The sequence below is a fragment of the Dermacentor albipictus genome, chromosome 6 (genome assembly GCF_038994185.2).
Source record: "Dermacentor albipictus isolate Rhodes 1998 colony chromosome 6, USDA_Dalb.pri_finalv2, whole genome shotgun sequence".
Classification (NCBI taxonomy): Eukaryota; Metazoa; Arthropoda; class Arachnida; order Ixodida; family Ixodidae; genus Dermacentor; species Dermacentor albipictus.
In genome coordinates this window covers 32,486,744-32,503,128 of record NC_091826.1, presented here as the reverse complement: position 1 = coordinate 32,503,128, position 16,385 = coordinate 32,486,744, and the positions used below count along the sequence as shown (strand labels likewise).

General features: G+C 44.2%; 1 protein-coding gene across 1 annotated transcript; it reads left to right on the top strand.

The window, feature by feature from the left end:
- Nucleotides 1–10,693: 10,693 nt before the first annotated feature.
- Nucleotides 10,694–13,021, top strand: LOC139061457 (uncharacterized). Its single transcript, XM_070541452.1, has 2 exons — nt 10,694–10,790; nt 11,861–13,021. The coding sequence occupies exon 2, from the start codon at nt 11,906–11,908 to the stop codon at nt 13,019–13,021; it is 1,116 nt and encodes a 371-aa protein (XP_070397553.1). The 5' UTR covers nt 10,694–10,790; nt 11,861–11,905.
- Nucleotides 13,022–16,385: the final 3,364 nt, after the last annotated feature.

Genomic DNA, 16,385 nt, shown 5'->3' with positions numbered 1-16,385 from the left:
AAATTGCGTCCTGTTATTAAAGCGAGTCATCCGCGTATTTGTACTGCCACGTCTGCCCGAAGACCCGGGGAGAGCTAAAAACTGCTGAACTTTACGAGGAAACATGTGGTGACTGAAGAATATGAGTTTATTTTTTCCAGCTTGCTTGAGAGGCTGATGAACGGATAATCACCCTAACATGGGTCTTTTTATCGTCGCTGCTTTCTAAGGCCTATAATTGATCTTGGTGCTCTTCTTACGTGTCTTGCGTTAATCTCGCGGTGTCCACTTTTATTTTACAGTTTTCAGTTATTGCAGCGATCTATCGACCTCCCGTAAACAGAAGCTCCTTTGTTTCATTTTTGAAAGCATTAGTTGGCGAATCAGTGCAATAACACAGATTTTAGAGTTATTTCTTAACTGTAGTTCGGCCATGAAGCAGAAATTTGAGGCATGTGGATTAATACTTAACTATAGCTTGATTCTGCGCCGCACTGAAAAGAAGCTACACGGGCATTTAAGGTACTTCACACAGTCGTTTAGTTTCATTTATCGCGTATTTTATATTCTTAGATATTTCTTCTTTGATATTTACTCGCTAACAATGTATAATTTCTTTGTACTCATTTCTTTCTGCTAATTCCCTGTGTCCTCCCTTCAAGCACTACTCCTTCGGGAGGCTGTGAGCTAACTGAATAAAGAAATAAACTTTTCTCCACCGTTAGAATGATGCCACCGATTTTTATAATCAAGCTCTCGGTCTGTATCATCACACGAAGGGCCGCCCTGGTATGTCTGGGGGTCTACATAATAAACAAACGCCATCAAAATGCAGCAGCAACTACCTCTGAAAGACATCAGAATGTTTACGCCAATTTGAATCGTAAGCATCTCTGTATGTTTATATACTTTAAAAACACCAAAAGCGACAGTTTGTGACTCGCAGGTGGTTGCGCAGGTGGATAAGCGGTGTCCCTTTCTTCAAAACACTTTTCGTTTTACACGTGTAGCGGCGAGCAGACACAAAATCATGCCACAGTTTTATTCTTTCGCTCCATACGGGTAAAGCACTAAAAGAAACCTCCACATAAGCATTTAAAACTGGCAACTGATACATCAAAGCTGTGTGACTGAGTTTTCCCACCCATTGTAAGCACTAGGGCACCATTTTCTGAGTCGTAGCTTGCTTACAGCCGGTACGCTGTTAGCACCTATTAGATTTACGTTTCAGAGCCATCTGGTGGCTGTGTCATAAGGGATGTCTATTAAACCTGTTATAACATTCGCAAGCAGCATTATTTGCTATGTTTAATCATTCTTGTGCACAAGACAAGCTCTGCTCAGAGATAGCTGCCCCACAGGCTGCGTTACAGCACCACGGCGTCAGCTTGCGCCGCAGCACCTGTACAAAGGCTGAGCTGACATCCTAGGCTGAGCCGTTGTAACGTCAAGAGAAAACAAAATTTACGAACAACTGCTTAAAAGGAACACGCATGTAAGCCATTGTCTATTCGAAGGAGATATACGCAATGTAAATTTTGTTTTATTATCTTTTGTCATTACGTTTCCAAGCAAAATCGGAGCTCGGACACTCTTCGTTTGGTGCAATTCGTTACCACAAAAAAATTGTGGTGGAACTCATCTAAATAGCCTCGATCATAAAACTTGACAGTGACTTAAGTATTCTAACAAGATTTCGATTATCAAAGCATTATGACTTCTCGAATTGTTTCCTGATATGTGACGTCATACTTTGTTACTTGTCTTTCTCATCTCAACTTTAATATACCCAAGTCAACTTTGCTCAAGTTAGTATCAGCCTAAATCTACTTTAATTCACCTTGCTCTCATTTACATCAAGCTTAATTCACCCTAATTCAATTTATTCCACCTTAATCCACCTTTCTCTCATTTGTACCAACCTTAATCCACCTTAATCTACATTAATGCACTTTAAACCACCTTAATCGCATTGAATGCGCCTAAAAGCAGTTTATTTCACTTACATTCACTTTACTTCACCTTAATTCAATTCATTCCCTCTTAAGTCACTTTGCTAATAATTTTTCTGTTCTTAATTCTGTATTTCTACTGGCGTCATACAAGACGCTGATGACGTGTCTGATGCTGATGTGTCTTGGTACCACTCGTTCTCTAGAACGCCGGTTTTTCTGCCTCACGGGACATACAATGCTTACGCATCAATAATCACGCGAAATAACGAAAACTGAAAGCAGGAATAGGGCACTTCCGTTTGGAGTGCTAACCCAACTTGTTATAGATTAAAGCCTTGTTCATCTTGCTTTCCCACTCAGGCAATCCAACTCCCAATCAGGCTCCTATGACTTGCGCACGAGTGCATTGTCACGTGGTGTTTTTCACATTGCGCGGGCTTTCTCGCTTTGCAGGAAATGTAAACACGGTCCATTATTTTAGAAGTCATTGTAGCGGAAATAAGCACGGTAAAGGTAAACACAGTACACCACGGACACCACTTCTTTAGTTTCTTACGATTCCATTGACATCTTGGCAATTAGAGCAAGCGTAGAGATTCGCTAATTTGATTAGTCCAATGGTATGCAAGAGACTAAGGGATTACATTTGGTTTTTCCACAAGACTCTAAGCAGCGTGCATGTACTCTTCATTATTTGCTGAATAAGAAGTGTTTTTTTACACTTGGTGCCTGAGACACGGCCTATATATAATACTCAAAATGAAGATGTTTCAAATTCATTGATTCATTTCAAATGTTCTAAGAAGTTTAGCTTCTCTCGGTGTCCGCAGTCGCAGGAGGTTAAATCGCAGTTTTTGTTTACTTACCTGTTGCTGGTTCCGCGAAAGGTAAGTTCCGAGTAACCTATAAAGTCTCCACGAAGATTCTCTGTTGTGGCGCGAAGTTCCTATTTGTCTCTACTTATGCATTGAGGCACATATTTCACTGCTCAAAGCTTTTCTTTTTCAGACATCTTCTTTTAACACCAAATTTTTTAAAATAACTTTAAGAAACACCATGTACTAACTCACCCAACGAGCCACTTTTATAAGAGAGCGCTTGTGGCGAAATGAGGGACCCTGCTCCCGTTTTGGCGGGATGTGGCATACGGTATATGGGCACTCAAGCATTTCTCGAGTTCTCGTGTCACTTTCTGTTGTCGTGAGTGAGCTTTCCGACATTACATCGTTTCTCTGAGGTTAAGATTTACTTGATCTACACTGCAGCGAAAAAGTAGGTGGCGCGTCAGGTTACGTATTGAATCGCATTGTTTGTTTATTGGCGCTGTGATTTACACCAATAACTTAAATCTCGGTTTGCTTTGCACGCCGTTGCCATTACGCCGTCCTCGAATGGTTACTTGTTAGGCCAAAGCTTCTGGTTTGTCATACCGCGCTGGAAAATCCAAGTGCGACCACCACTGCCCCTGGGAATCGAACCCGGGACCCGTATGGGACCAATGTGCTTATTGAGCTTAGTTACTCGAAGAGTTATAAATTGCTTCCACGGGAAATCAGTGTGAATAAATGACTAGTAATAAACTTTCAATGAATTCGACAAATTACTTTAGCGCATATGTTGCAATACAGAAGCTGAAGCCAATGATTTCAAAAGCTCATGCGCTTGCGGCGAATTCTGACAGTACCGCAAGTTTTGAAATAAACGCAGTCTAACTTCTGGTAAAAATGAAGTGTTCTCCCTTTTACTTTTTTTAACAAAATGCCTATCCTGGCCGCGGCGGGCGCAGTTCGATGCGGCAGAAATGCGAAAACACCCGCATACCAGCCGTGGATTTGGTGCATGGCCGGATGCATGCACGCATGTCAGGGTGCCGGACGACGACGCATTTTTGTTCAACTGTGATAATGTTTTTTTTTCAGAAACCTGTAGGGGCTTCCTTTATAGCGATCACTACAAAGCCAGGAAGCGAGGTTCGCTGTGAGCCCCCGAGAGCTCGTAGCATGAGAGCACAACTTAAACGGCGCGGTGGATCCAATCATCGCCACGATTTCATCGACCGTGTCGCACCAGCCGACGTTTCGGCAAAATCCGGCGGAGGAAGCCAGCAGGTCATCCTCGCTCTTGTTGCATTCGGAAAAGGCGATGATACTTCGAAAGTTGGATTACGTATCCGACCAGACACGTGATGTTCTGGAATAATTTGCCCTCATAATGAGTGCGGTCGTGTAATTGCTCATTGTGAGAGTTTGCGCTGTGGTGTTCGGCATTTCACCATTGCGCTGTCAACGACAGCCGCCCGAGTCAAACAATTAAATGTATGACATATCTGCTGACCCTGGAAAACTGTGACGCACCCATGGAGTACCAGGGACCAACGAAAAAGTTTGCTCAGATTACAGTGTGGCACATGAGGGACACGTGCTTTACGCTTGCCGTCTATAAAGCTTGCTACGCTAATGTATCTTTTCTCACTGTGGAGATTGAGTTTTTCGGCATACCGGAGGACTCGAGCTGTTTGCTGCCTATTTGACATGTGACGGCGGTGACTACTGCAGAAGGGAAAAGTAATTTGTTCACTTCTAAACGACCCTTGTCGCTGCGTGTACATCAATGAGCGATTGGTACACTTCCATATATATTTCAGTAAAGATAAGGCTTTGCTGAAATCTGACAGGTACCTCGGAATGTGAAAGGTAATGCTCCGTGTCTTTCTCCAAGATGCAGAAGTGTACCTTCGGATCAAAGGTAGACCCTAACGTTTGTCTTCACTGAATCTGTAGCGCACTGTTGGATCGTCCTTGCCGCTTGCCATGTGTGTGACATGAGCTTAGGGAACATTTGATGTCTGGTCACCTAAATAAAATTAGACGTGCGAGGTTTCTTGTTTTTAAAAAATTGCTATGCTTTGTAACTTTCAACGTATTAGTTTAATGATCTTACTGGCTGTTCATTTTAGTGTTTATTTATTGTGCTAATACAGTTGGTATTCCTCAATACTATGCTCCTCTTGTGCTGTTCGAGTGGTTTATGACATTATGGCGCCTACGTCGATATTTTCTCTCTACTTTTGCGGTGCATGGGCTAATGCGATTAATTGCGGGGCTATGTTCGTGGTGGATACTACACTGTAGTACTGCGCGTTGCCCTGTATCAGAAGTGCCCGGACATAGTTAACGTTCGGAGTGCTCAGGTCTTCGCTTATGACTTTAAACCCTATTTCCGGCAAGCTCTTTGTACTCCGCCGTCGGTGAAAGGTGTATTTAAGCTCTAATAACACAAGCAATCAGAACGTGTACGTCTACAGCAGCTCCAATGGTCAGATAATTGGCGTCGGGGGAGACAGCCTTGAACAAGAAATCTCTCGTTAAAATTCTTCTGGGTGGGCATGATGCTTACGCCAGAATTGAATTGATAGTGGCGATGGAACTGCCTCCTGACGTCAGAGAGAGTTATCGTCGTAATTCTACTGGCACGTTTGCTCGAAGACCCGAGGACACCTAAAGAAAACTGCTGTTCTTTTCTTGATTACAGGCAACGACTGAAGTATATGAGTTTATTTTTTCCAGCTTGCTTGAGGGTGGGCTTACGCGATAAAGACGCTCACATGTCGGTTTTGGCCGTTGCTTCTTTGTAAAGCCTATAGTAGAACTTGGTGCTCTTCTTGGTTGTCCTACGTTAAACTACTAGTGTCCTATATTAATGCTTTCACTTGCTGCAGTTGTCTCTGGACTTCCCGACCACCGAAGCTGCTTTTTTTTCATTTTTCAAAGCTTTATTCGCGAATCATTCCAATAACGCTAATTCCTGGAGCTTTGTCTTAACTGTAGTTTGCCCATGAGGCATAAAATATGAGGCGCGCGGAATAATATTTAACTCTTGCTTGCTTCTACTGTGCACAGAAACGAACTGACAAGGGTATTGTATCTTGTATTTAGTGTTCGAATGATATCAACTTTGTGTGGGCACTTTCACTGCGTGACAATGCCCACACAACAGAAACAGTTTGTGTGTATCGATTGTACGTGTATGTGTGTGTATGTTGTCGAGAAATTTCTTCTTTTTTTCTGTTCTCTCTCTCCTATCACATCCGTTTGGCCCTCCTCCAGCACAGGGTAGCCAACCGGAGATAACGTCTGGTCAACCTCCCTGTCTTTTCCTTGCCTTTTTCCTCGCTCTCTCGGTCTATCTGAAACTGAGTTTGAGAGGAGCATTCTGGCGGCTGTTCCAAAGCGGATGTGTATTATATCGGTTATCATGCTTACAACCTGCATTCTTTCCAATGTTTGATTGTTCTTGTGCATAAGAGACGCTGTGCTTAAAGATAATTGTCCCACAGGCTGCGATGCTGCAGGATGGCGTCAGCTTGCGCCATCGCAGCTCTGCAAATGCTCAGCTGACATCCAAGATGGAGCCGTTAGGATGTCAAGAGAAAAACAAAAATTACGAATCACAGGTTAAAAGAAACATGCATGTAAGTCATGGTCTATTCGAATGACACAGACGCAAGGTGGCTTTTATTTTACAACCTTTAATCAATACGTTTGAGAACAAAACGGGGCACCGACGTGCTACACGCTATAACACGTACTCTGTAAGACTTCGTGCGTGAGACACGCTCTATATAAATTACTTAAAATGAAGATTTTTCAAATTCACTGATTCATTTCTGATTCTCTAAAAAGTTTAGTTTCTCTCTGAGGCCACAGCCGCCAAACCTGAAAGCGCAGTTTTTTTTACCTATCTATTGCTTGTTACGAAAAGTTAAACTACGTGTAACCTATAAAATCACCGCGAAAATTCTTTGTCGTGGCGCGAAGTTTCTGTTTGTCAATGCATGCACTGAAGCTTATATTTGGGCGCTCTAAGTTCTTTTTTCTAGAGACGTCATTGTTTAATACGGAAGACTTTAGGTAAACTTCAATTTGCATAAAAGTTTTTGTTGTGCTGAGGATAAGCAATGCTTGTCTTGACAAAAGAATGAACGAATGTACGAACCGAGGAGCAAGCGTATTTATTTCTCGAAAATGGAAGCAGGGGCCTTGCCAATTCAGTGTTACTCGCCAGAGTTCCGGCGCCCACGTAGACTTCTGTGGTGACTTCGAACAAGCTTGCATCCACAAACAAGATGAACACAACATTGTTAACTACATGTGTTGTATGCATGAAAAAAAAGAGGCTCTAGCAAATAAAAACAAATTGTTAAGTAATACGTGCCCGAAAACATGATTTCTAGATGAAGCACGCAATACAGTGGAGTACTATGAAATAATTTTCCCAACTGGAGCTCATTGATGTGCATGCAAATGTAATTTACAATAGCGTTCTTTCATTTCACTCCCCTCGAAAGACGGGCCCGTGGCAGAGATCGAACCGGTGACTTCGAGATTAGCAGAGTAATGCCAAAAGCTACTTAGCTACCACGGTGGTTCGCTCTAGAATATACGAAGCCTGGATTGTGCGGGTACGACCTACACAAGCCAAACAACAAGAAATAACTTGTTAAAGAGAAACAATTCCAACAACAGACAATTCGGGAAATGTGTTTAACTGTCACTTCTGCACTGCTTACGACCGTTATTGCTTCAAAAATTAATATACTTCTGCATTCGCGTTATCCGATGGTGGATTTCAGTTTTCCACCTAAGGAGCTGCTGCAGACAGAGTGAATGAAGAGACTGTGAAGTTTAACACACGTGGACAATGGAAACAATATTTGTTGTAAGCCGGCTTTGTCGGCTGCCTTCTGCATACTTTCCCGACCGGCACAGGTCGCTTGCCGGAAGGGGTTGCCGCTTATTTGTGCGATACTCTTGCTGACTTGAAAAAAAAAAGCAATAAATGAACTTCACCGACCGTAGGTGCCACTTTACAGCACCTATGGAAAACACTTGCTTGCCATAAAATTTACCTCGTCTTGCTAGTCCAGTCACGTAATTTGGAGCATAAGATTGCCATGGTCTGCCGGCCGAATGAGGTCGTCTAATGTAGTCAAGCGAAAGTGCAGCAATTACATTGATGTGCAGTCACCAATGACGTCAGCGCAATGTACTGGTGTCCCCCAATGACGTCACATGTAGTGAAGCAGGCGCAGACACGCGCAGACACGCTACCTCCGCCGTACTTGTTCTACGATTTCTTCCAACTCTGTTTACTTCCCTCAAATTATCAGCCCCTATGGACTTTGTTGATGACATAATTCGAGATGACATGCCACGGTAACGTGTGACTCTCGCATCACGCATCTAGGCACCATGGTTGTCCACTGAATGAGACCGATCGTGGCCAGCCTGAAGCCATCGGCTTACATCTAAATGACACTTCCAGCACTCATCTTGCTGTTTTCTCAGCCAGCGAATGAATTCTTTGGTCTTACGCAGTGGGTGAACAGTTCGGCTAGTTCGATTGTTGGCAATAAAGGGTTGCCATTTTGCTGGTAGCCAAGGGAAAATTCAATGAATCTTGTATATTTTCTCTATCATCCAACCTAGATTTTTTTAAATTGACGCAGTTGTTTGCAGAAATAAAATGTGATTTGGGAATTGCATTCTCGGCGTCCTACGTATTCGTATTTGGTCGCTTCACTCGTTGCGCCAAAGCGCCGCGCTTTCGATGTTATCGCTTCGACTGTGATTCTGTTAGTCTGCTCATGCCGCTTTCAATACACGAGCTAGTTTGCTCGTGGGCTCTGTGATTCAAGATTCCTTTTTTTTTTCTGTGACTGACAATATTCCGGAAATGATGGAAATACCGGGGAAAGTGGACAAAGCTTGCTGCGCGGCTGCGTGGTGTGACAAATAGAGGAGGAGCAACGTGACGAAATTATCCATTTCCACGCTAACGTAAGGTAAACACCCTTTTGCGGCAGTATTCATAAAGGAAGCAAGCGGAACACTTTTGAAAAGAGCTATAAGACAAAACAAAAAATCACCCGTGATTTCTTTCTAGTGGATATACCTTTTGGTTGGCCCGAAGCATTTTACTCCTTCATTGTAAGAAACTCAACATAACTGGTTAAAGTTGCTCACGAGCCAACTGATCCTACCTGACGCGCAGATGGAAATTTCGCTTCGTTAAATGTCATCGGTTGATTTTCGCACTTTGCCCGCTAACTAAAGTTGCAGATAATAGTTTGCGGGTATTTTAGTGGTTCCTGCGGAAATGCTGTACGGTGGAGGACATTCCGGTGACCAGTTATTTCTTTCTGTAAGGGACATTTACTCTAAAGGAAATTTACCAACACATTCATGAAATGGGGCAAATAGTCCTGAGATTGAATTGCGGGTAGGCCCATTAGGCGTCAAGCGTTACGTTGCGTATAAACCCTTACTTGTAATGCCACTTGCACCATAACGAGCTAGAATTATCTAGTTTATTGAGCATGCGGAAAGACGGCTCGGGCATGGATGTAGTGATATGTCTAGCAAAGACGATGGTTCGGTTCCATCCAAGAAAGAAGTCAACCTAATTAATTTCCGTTTATTGCTTCAACACAAGCAATACCGCACCATGCATCTGGCATCAGCGTATTGCATCTACATAGCGTAACGCAGCAGCTGTTAACATTAGGTGATGTCAGTATATTAAGCAGTAACACAAGCTTGCGATTACATTAAATTAGCGTCCCGTCCTCTGTTTTCCACGGTTCGTATATTCTGCATCAATTTTATATGTAAATGTAGGCTTTTATAAATACATCGTAAGATATTTTTACACCGTTTCGACAATATAGAACATATTTAAGAGATATCAGATCAAATTGATGCTGACTCATGATAATAACACGGCGCTGACTAAACGTTGATGGTTTATCGTCGGTCTCATCTCGCGCAGAATCGGGCTTCGACGCCCGCAATGCCACCTGGCGGTGCTTTTCATCGCGCGTGCGTTGTGCGACGCCTAGCAATTGTCGCGGCGCTGTTTCTTTTGCACCGCCGAAGCGTTCTTGTGTGATGTATTGCGTCAATACGTCGTAACCACGTACAGTAGAAACCCCGTCTGAGGAGCTGAAGTGCTGCGCTCAACATTGCTATTGCGGTCAATGATACGCCCGTCGGGCCAAACTTCTAAACTTCGTTTTGTTCTACGGTAAAGACATCGGCATTCCTTATTTAAATATGCTATTCGTATGTTTGACTTTGCCTTTATCTGATATCAGTTTACATGTAGAAGCTTTCTTTACAACGTGCAGTGTATAGCTGACGATAAGAAATAAGTCATTTTCTCTTCATGACTCAGTTGCTGAGCCATGTTGAATAGCTGATTGGCGGTAAGTTATAATGGAAAAACGAGCACAATCTATACACACTCGCTGTGGTGAAATCCTCGGTATCGATATGGATGGGCTGTCGTTGACGACAACGCAGCGCTTGTTCCTCGCCGCCGTGCAAAAGTCAAGGTGCGATAACTACTCCGTATTGTGCGCGATGCTGTGCAGGGCTCATTTTATCTGACCCTGCTGCTGCATTGGCCATAGCGTATCAAACCACTCATTAGCTATAATCTCGGTTGAAAACACCAGTGCGCTCTTGTTTGAGCGTAGGATTCGCGCTTGAAGACACCGCCATGCCGGATCGCGGGCGAGGACGGGTGCACCGTTTTCGAGACCACGTCGTCGCCGGCGTCAACTGGCGACCGATGCGGTTCGTCGACGAGGTTCCCAGTTCACGTGTGTGCGGCCTCTGCTGCATGATTCCAAAACGAACGGTGCTGTTGCCATGCGGTCACGCTCTGTGCAAATCTTGCCACGCAGCTAGTTTTGAAGGAGGCGTTGGACATTGTCCGTTGGATCTAGTGCAATTCGAAGAAGCGGAGGGCGTCGGTTATGAATTTCCTACAAGGATTGCGAATGCCTTGAAGGTGAGCAGGAAAAAATAATTTTTGGCATTCTTCTTTTGGGAGGTGCGGGGAGAAATTGGGGACTAGGGGAATTTGGCATTACCATTGGTTGCGCTACTTCTTATCTACATGCCTAACGATAAGAATGTGCGATTTACTATTGCCCAACCTTAATTTTCTATGTCTATCAAAACTCACGCACTAGAATAACACTAGCTCAGTGTAGCCTCATGGGAAATATTGTCTTGGACCTCAATAATATTTCATTCATTTAGTGTCATAGATCAAGAAAGGAAAATGCACCGAAAGGCAGTAAATTAATATGTCCGACGTCACACTGACGTTTCGGTATTGTCGTTTCGACGCGACATTTCAAGCGAGATTGCGAAATCGGTCCATTTCATGTAGTGATCAATGACAACTCTTCAAACATTGCTCCTTCTTCTTTTGAACTTCGCACTAAAACATCAGAAATGAAAGTTGGGTACATGGCAAGGAGAAATTCACTAGTGATTCTTCTAAACAATAGCGTTGCCTCCAGCATTACTTTTGGTTAAAATTCTTAGTTTAAGACATTATTCCTGAACCGCTGCCGTCCATCATATTTCCCCCTACAAACCGCCCTATGAAAGCTATTTGGCCCGAACTGGACGAGCGCATTTATTTTAGGAGCAAGATAGCAAGCGAGAAGAGGATGGGTGGTCTTCACCGCGCAACAATGCTGATCTCGCCGTAGGTGAGTTAGAAGCTGGAAGTATGGTTGAAGTGTGGTATATTTTCTCCTCGATTCCGGCTTACCAAACCAGCTTTAAGATTTGGAGTATCTGTATTTCTATTTAGGAGCACAAATAAGTGATTAGCCGTAACCTATTGTTCAGGTTTGCTGCCTGTCAAAGCTTAGAGAGCGACAGATATTGCTTGGCTGATCTAGGGCATTACTTCCCTACAGAATATCGCGTACACGTTGCTTCGCACCGAACTTCACGCCAATATACGTTTTCAATACAGCGAAAGAACGCGCCTTTTATAAAAATGTTTTGTCGTCCAAAAATTGTAGTGTGTGGTATTGATATATTTTATGTTCTATCAAGGTATACTGCTGGAACGAAGAGCACGGCTGCGAGTACACGGGGGCCATGGATCGCATGCTGCAGCACTACGAGAACGAGTGCACATTTCACACCGTGGAATGTTTGCGGTGCGGCGAAGGAGTCCAGCACCGAAACCTGCCAACGCACTACCTAGCCGGATGCACTGCCCGTGTTTCTGCCGCGATCACAGAGTCCTCGCAACCTACAGCACTGACCCTTGAAGACGTGAACGCTGCCCTTGAAGACCTGAAAGCGGCGTTGGGGGATGCCAACCATGATCGGCTGCTGCCAGTGATTCAGAGTCAGCTGAATGAGCTTACAGAACAAGTTGGAAGCCAGGAAACCAGATTCGCTGGGATGACTCGCCAGATCGGAGAATGCGAGCGCCAATTGAAGGGTGAGATGGCTCGAATCGCCGCGAATATTTCTCCGACAGTGTCGGACCAGCTAACTTCGCCGCAATATCCGGCGGAGAAAGCCAGCACGTCGTCGCGGCTGTCGTGGCGTTCGGAAAAGGCGCTGATACTCCGAAAGTTGGAACACTTCACCAACCGGTCACTCAACGCTCTCGAAAGCTTGTGGCAAACTTCGCCACAGGATGAATCCAGGTGTGTCATTGCTCATAGTACGCCTATGCAAGCTAGCATTCAGCATTTATTTAGTGCGCTGGCAACGACACTCACCAGGATAACACAAATTGGGAGAGTGGTCTATCTTCTGACCCTGGAAAACTGCGACGAAATCATTCAATGGCAGGGAGGTCGAAAGAAGTTTGCTCAGATTTCGGTGTTGCACATGAGGGACACGTACTTTACGCTTGCCGTCTGGAAGCACTGCAATGGTCTTAATTCTTATCTCGATATGGAGATCGTGTCTTACGGCATGCTGGAGGACTCTAGGTGTTTGCCGCCTATTTGGCACGTGACGGTGGAGGATGGTGTCGGAGAGAAAAATTCTTCCTTGATTTCCTGTCTCATGCCTTGTTACTGCAGGCGCGATGAAAACTCGTTGGTACATTTTCATCTCGCATTCGGTCTAGACATTCAGTCACTGACAATTGGTGATTTCCTACGAGACGGAAAGATGAAGTTCTGCATCTGCCTCAGCGATCAAGAAATGAATGGCGGAATCGCAGGAGCACCTAACGTTCGTGGTCAATGACTGTGTATTGCCCTTCTGAATCGTTCTTTTCACTTCCTTTGCGCGTGACATGAGCATAGCTATGTCTTGAAGTCCATTGTTTTAAATAAAATTATCGTGCTGTTCGCGTTCCTTATTACTGTATTCCTTTTGCGCTCCTCCTGAGGTTTCTAACCTTATGGCGCCCGTCTGGATACTTCTCTTTCGCTTATCGTCGTGCGGCTGCTGAAGTGATTGATGTAAATACGACGTTCGTGTTTGATACTTCTTTGTAGTACTTCGTATAACCGAAACGTCCAGACAAAGTTAACGTTTGGAGTGATCAGGCCTAAGATTACGACCTTAAGCCATATCTGCGACAATCTCTTTGTACAGCGCCATCGATGAAGGGCGTATTTAAACCTCCAATATCAGACGCAGTCACACCATGCAATGTCACAGCAGCTTGATTTGTCAAATAAAAGGAGTTGGGGGAGGCAACGTCTTAAATGCCAAATTTATTGTTTCGATACTTCTGGATAAAAATTCCGCTGCGACCAGAATTGAGTTGATGGTGACGAACCTGCGTCCAGACATCAGAGCGATTGATCTTTGGAATTCTGCAGGCACGTCTGCCCGACGGTCCTTACAATATCTAAAACGCTGCAGATATTTAATAGAAAGGAGGTCGCCGCTGAAAACAAAGGCATGTGAGTTTTTTTTTCAGCCTGATTACAAGTGCGATGAACCGGTGAGCATGCCCGTATGGGTGTTTTGACCGTATCAGCTAGGTAAACGCTATAGTTTTAATTTGTGCTATTCGTGGTTGGCCTGCGTTAAAGTTGCGGTGTCATACTTTATTTTACTTCTTGGATACTCGTTTACATCTCACACTAACGACGAGGCGAGCTCGGTTGCGTCATGCTGGGTAGCATTAGTTCGCGAATCAATCAGTGACGTCAATAAACGGAGCTTTGTCATAACTGCAGTTTGGATATGAGGCAGAAAATATGATGCCTGTGGAATAATTCTAAACGCCTACGTTGTTCTACAGTTCACAGAAACGAGCGCACACATGCATTTTTCGCTCTCCTCCACTGTTAGAATGATACCATTATTTCTAATAATCGACTTCTCGGCCTGCATCCCACTAGTCCAAGGGGCCGCCATGGTGCGTCAGCGGGCCGACAGAATAGGGAAACGCCATGAAAAGGCAACAGAAACATCATAAGCTTTTTCCTAATGTTTCAGCGAACTTCTAGTATAGATGTACAGTGCGTGTGTGTGTTTGACGTCGTGTGCTTGTGCGCGTATGCTACGTGTTTATACGCTGAAAACGCCAACGCCGCTTGCTACCTACAGGCGGTTTCCGAGTTAGACGAGTGGTATCACTGTCTTCCAAAAACTTTTGCAATTGCACATGTAGCGGCCAGCAGACGCTAAATTATGCCACAGTTTTCGTATTTCGCGCCATGCGGGTAAAGCCCTGAAAGAATCGTTCAGGCGCATTTCAATCTGTCGGCTGATGCATCAAAGACAGCGAAGCTGTGTGACTGAATTATCCCCACAATTCGGAAGAACTAGGGCACTGTTTTTTGTCTCTCAGCCTAGCTCAACCACAGCAGCCGTTGCAGCTAGGTTTAAGCGCTGTGTGACTGGCTGGTTCAAAGGGGAAGTATATTGACTCTTGTATCATGTTTTCAACTGAAATATTCTTAATTCTTTCAGACTTTTCACCGATGATATACAGGATAACACAAGCTCTCCTTAGACATAGCTTCACCAAAGGCTGCGTTGCAGCACTTTCCCATAGGAAGTGGTGTTCTGAATTCAGATCTATATTATAGATTAAAGTATTGTTCACATTGAATAAACATCGGTAGATGCGACGCCCGACCACATGCGATACAGTAATGTTGCTTCACTGCTTTCTTCTTATTTAACTAAGGAAATTCCTACTAGGGATGGCCAACAGTGCGACGTGCAATTTGTGTTGGTCCAATGTGACTCGAGAACACATTCTGTGTCACTGCCCATCCTTTGACATTGAGCGAGGTAGTCTACAAGTTAAGCTCCACCTGCTGGATAATAGAGCACTCTCGGAGGAAAAGATCCTTGGGCCATGGCTTATGCATTTTTGCGTGCAAAAGGCCACAAAAGCCCTCCTTCGCTTGATGAAGGATACTTGATTGGGTGAACGCTTGTGACAATGAAAATTCCTCTTATACCGACTGTGAATGACTGACCGTTATTTTTCTTTTCTCTCCTTATCGATTGTTCACCTTTTCCCCTCGCGAAGTGTAGGGTAGCCAACCGGACACATCCTCGATTAACCTCCCTACATTTCCATTTTCATCTCTCTCTCTCTCTCTCTCTTGTTCATATTGCATTTCCACTGCAGCCGTTTAATGACGGTGTTTTCCCGAAGGAACGAGTGCATGGTAGTGGGGTGTTTTTCAGATGACGCGTACTTATTATATTTTCGGGAGAAGTAAACAAACCTTATTTTCATTTATTCAGATTCTACAAAACCCCTCTAGTGACATCGTGATAATTTGAGCAAGCGATCAAAATTTGCTAGTTTCAGGCTTCAGATTGGATGTCAGAGATATCAGAATTGTTGTTGTTTTCTCAGCGTGATTCAAAACAGCATGCATACAATCTTTCTTACTTGGACAGTAATTCAGGTTTCTTTAAAACCTTATTTAGCACATGATTGATTTCAACTATTTTAAAAAGTTCAGTTTCTCATGGAATTCATAGCTGCCGATGCTGCAAGCGCAAGCTTTTTCATCAACTTTTTTTTTCTTTAAAGGTGAAATTCCGCGTGTCTATAGAAATTTGCTCGCGAAAACTTGCTGAAGTGCGGAGAAGTTTCATTTTGCCTTTATTTGCACGCTCAAGCGCATTTTTGGCTGCTCAATTGCTTTACAGCGAAGCTGTATAGCTCTACTTCCCAATGGGTCTGTTGTGTCCGTAGGCAAAGGCGCAACTTATCAACGCCTGGCGCCCGCCGGGAGCACCACTGGGTTCATGTAGCACCACCAGATGGCACATGCCTCCACGCATGCGCGGCACCGGCGGCGCCTGCCTTGCAGGAAAAAACCCAGAAAGTTCACCTTGGCGCATCGCGTTCGATGCAAGTGCTCGCCACGAAGATCGCGGTTGCATAAGCTGCAGTTGCCGAGAAACGGCTGTTGTATCATGCGACACAAGGAGTGACGTAACTCCACTTTCATATTTAAAACAAGAATCCGCCTAGCAGCATATTTGTGCTCTGACAGCGCTGTACAAAAGGGACGCCTAAGGAGAACACTCTCTGGTCCGCTCTTTGTAGGTGCAACAATGGCGGCGTAGGCAGTTGAAACGTCTGAGGCTAATAATTAGGTAAAGTGCATGTAGTCAT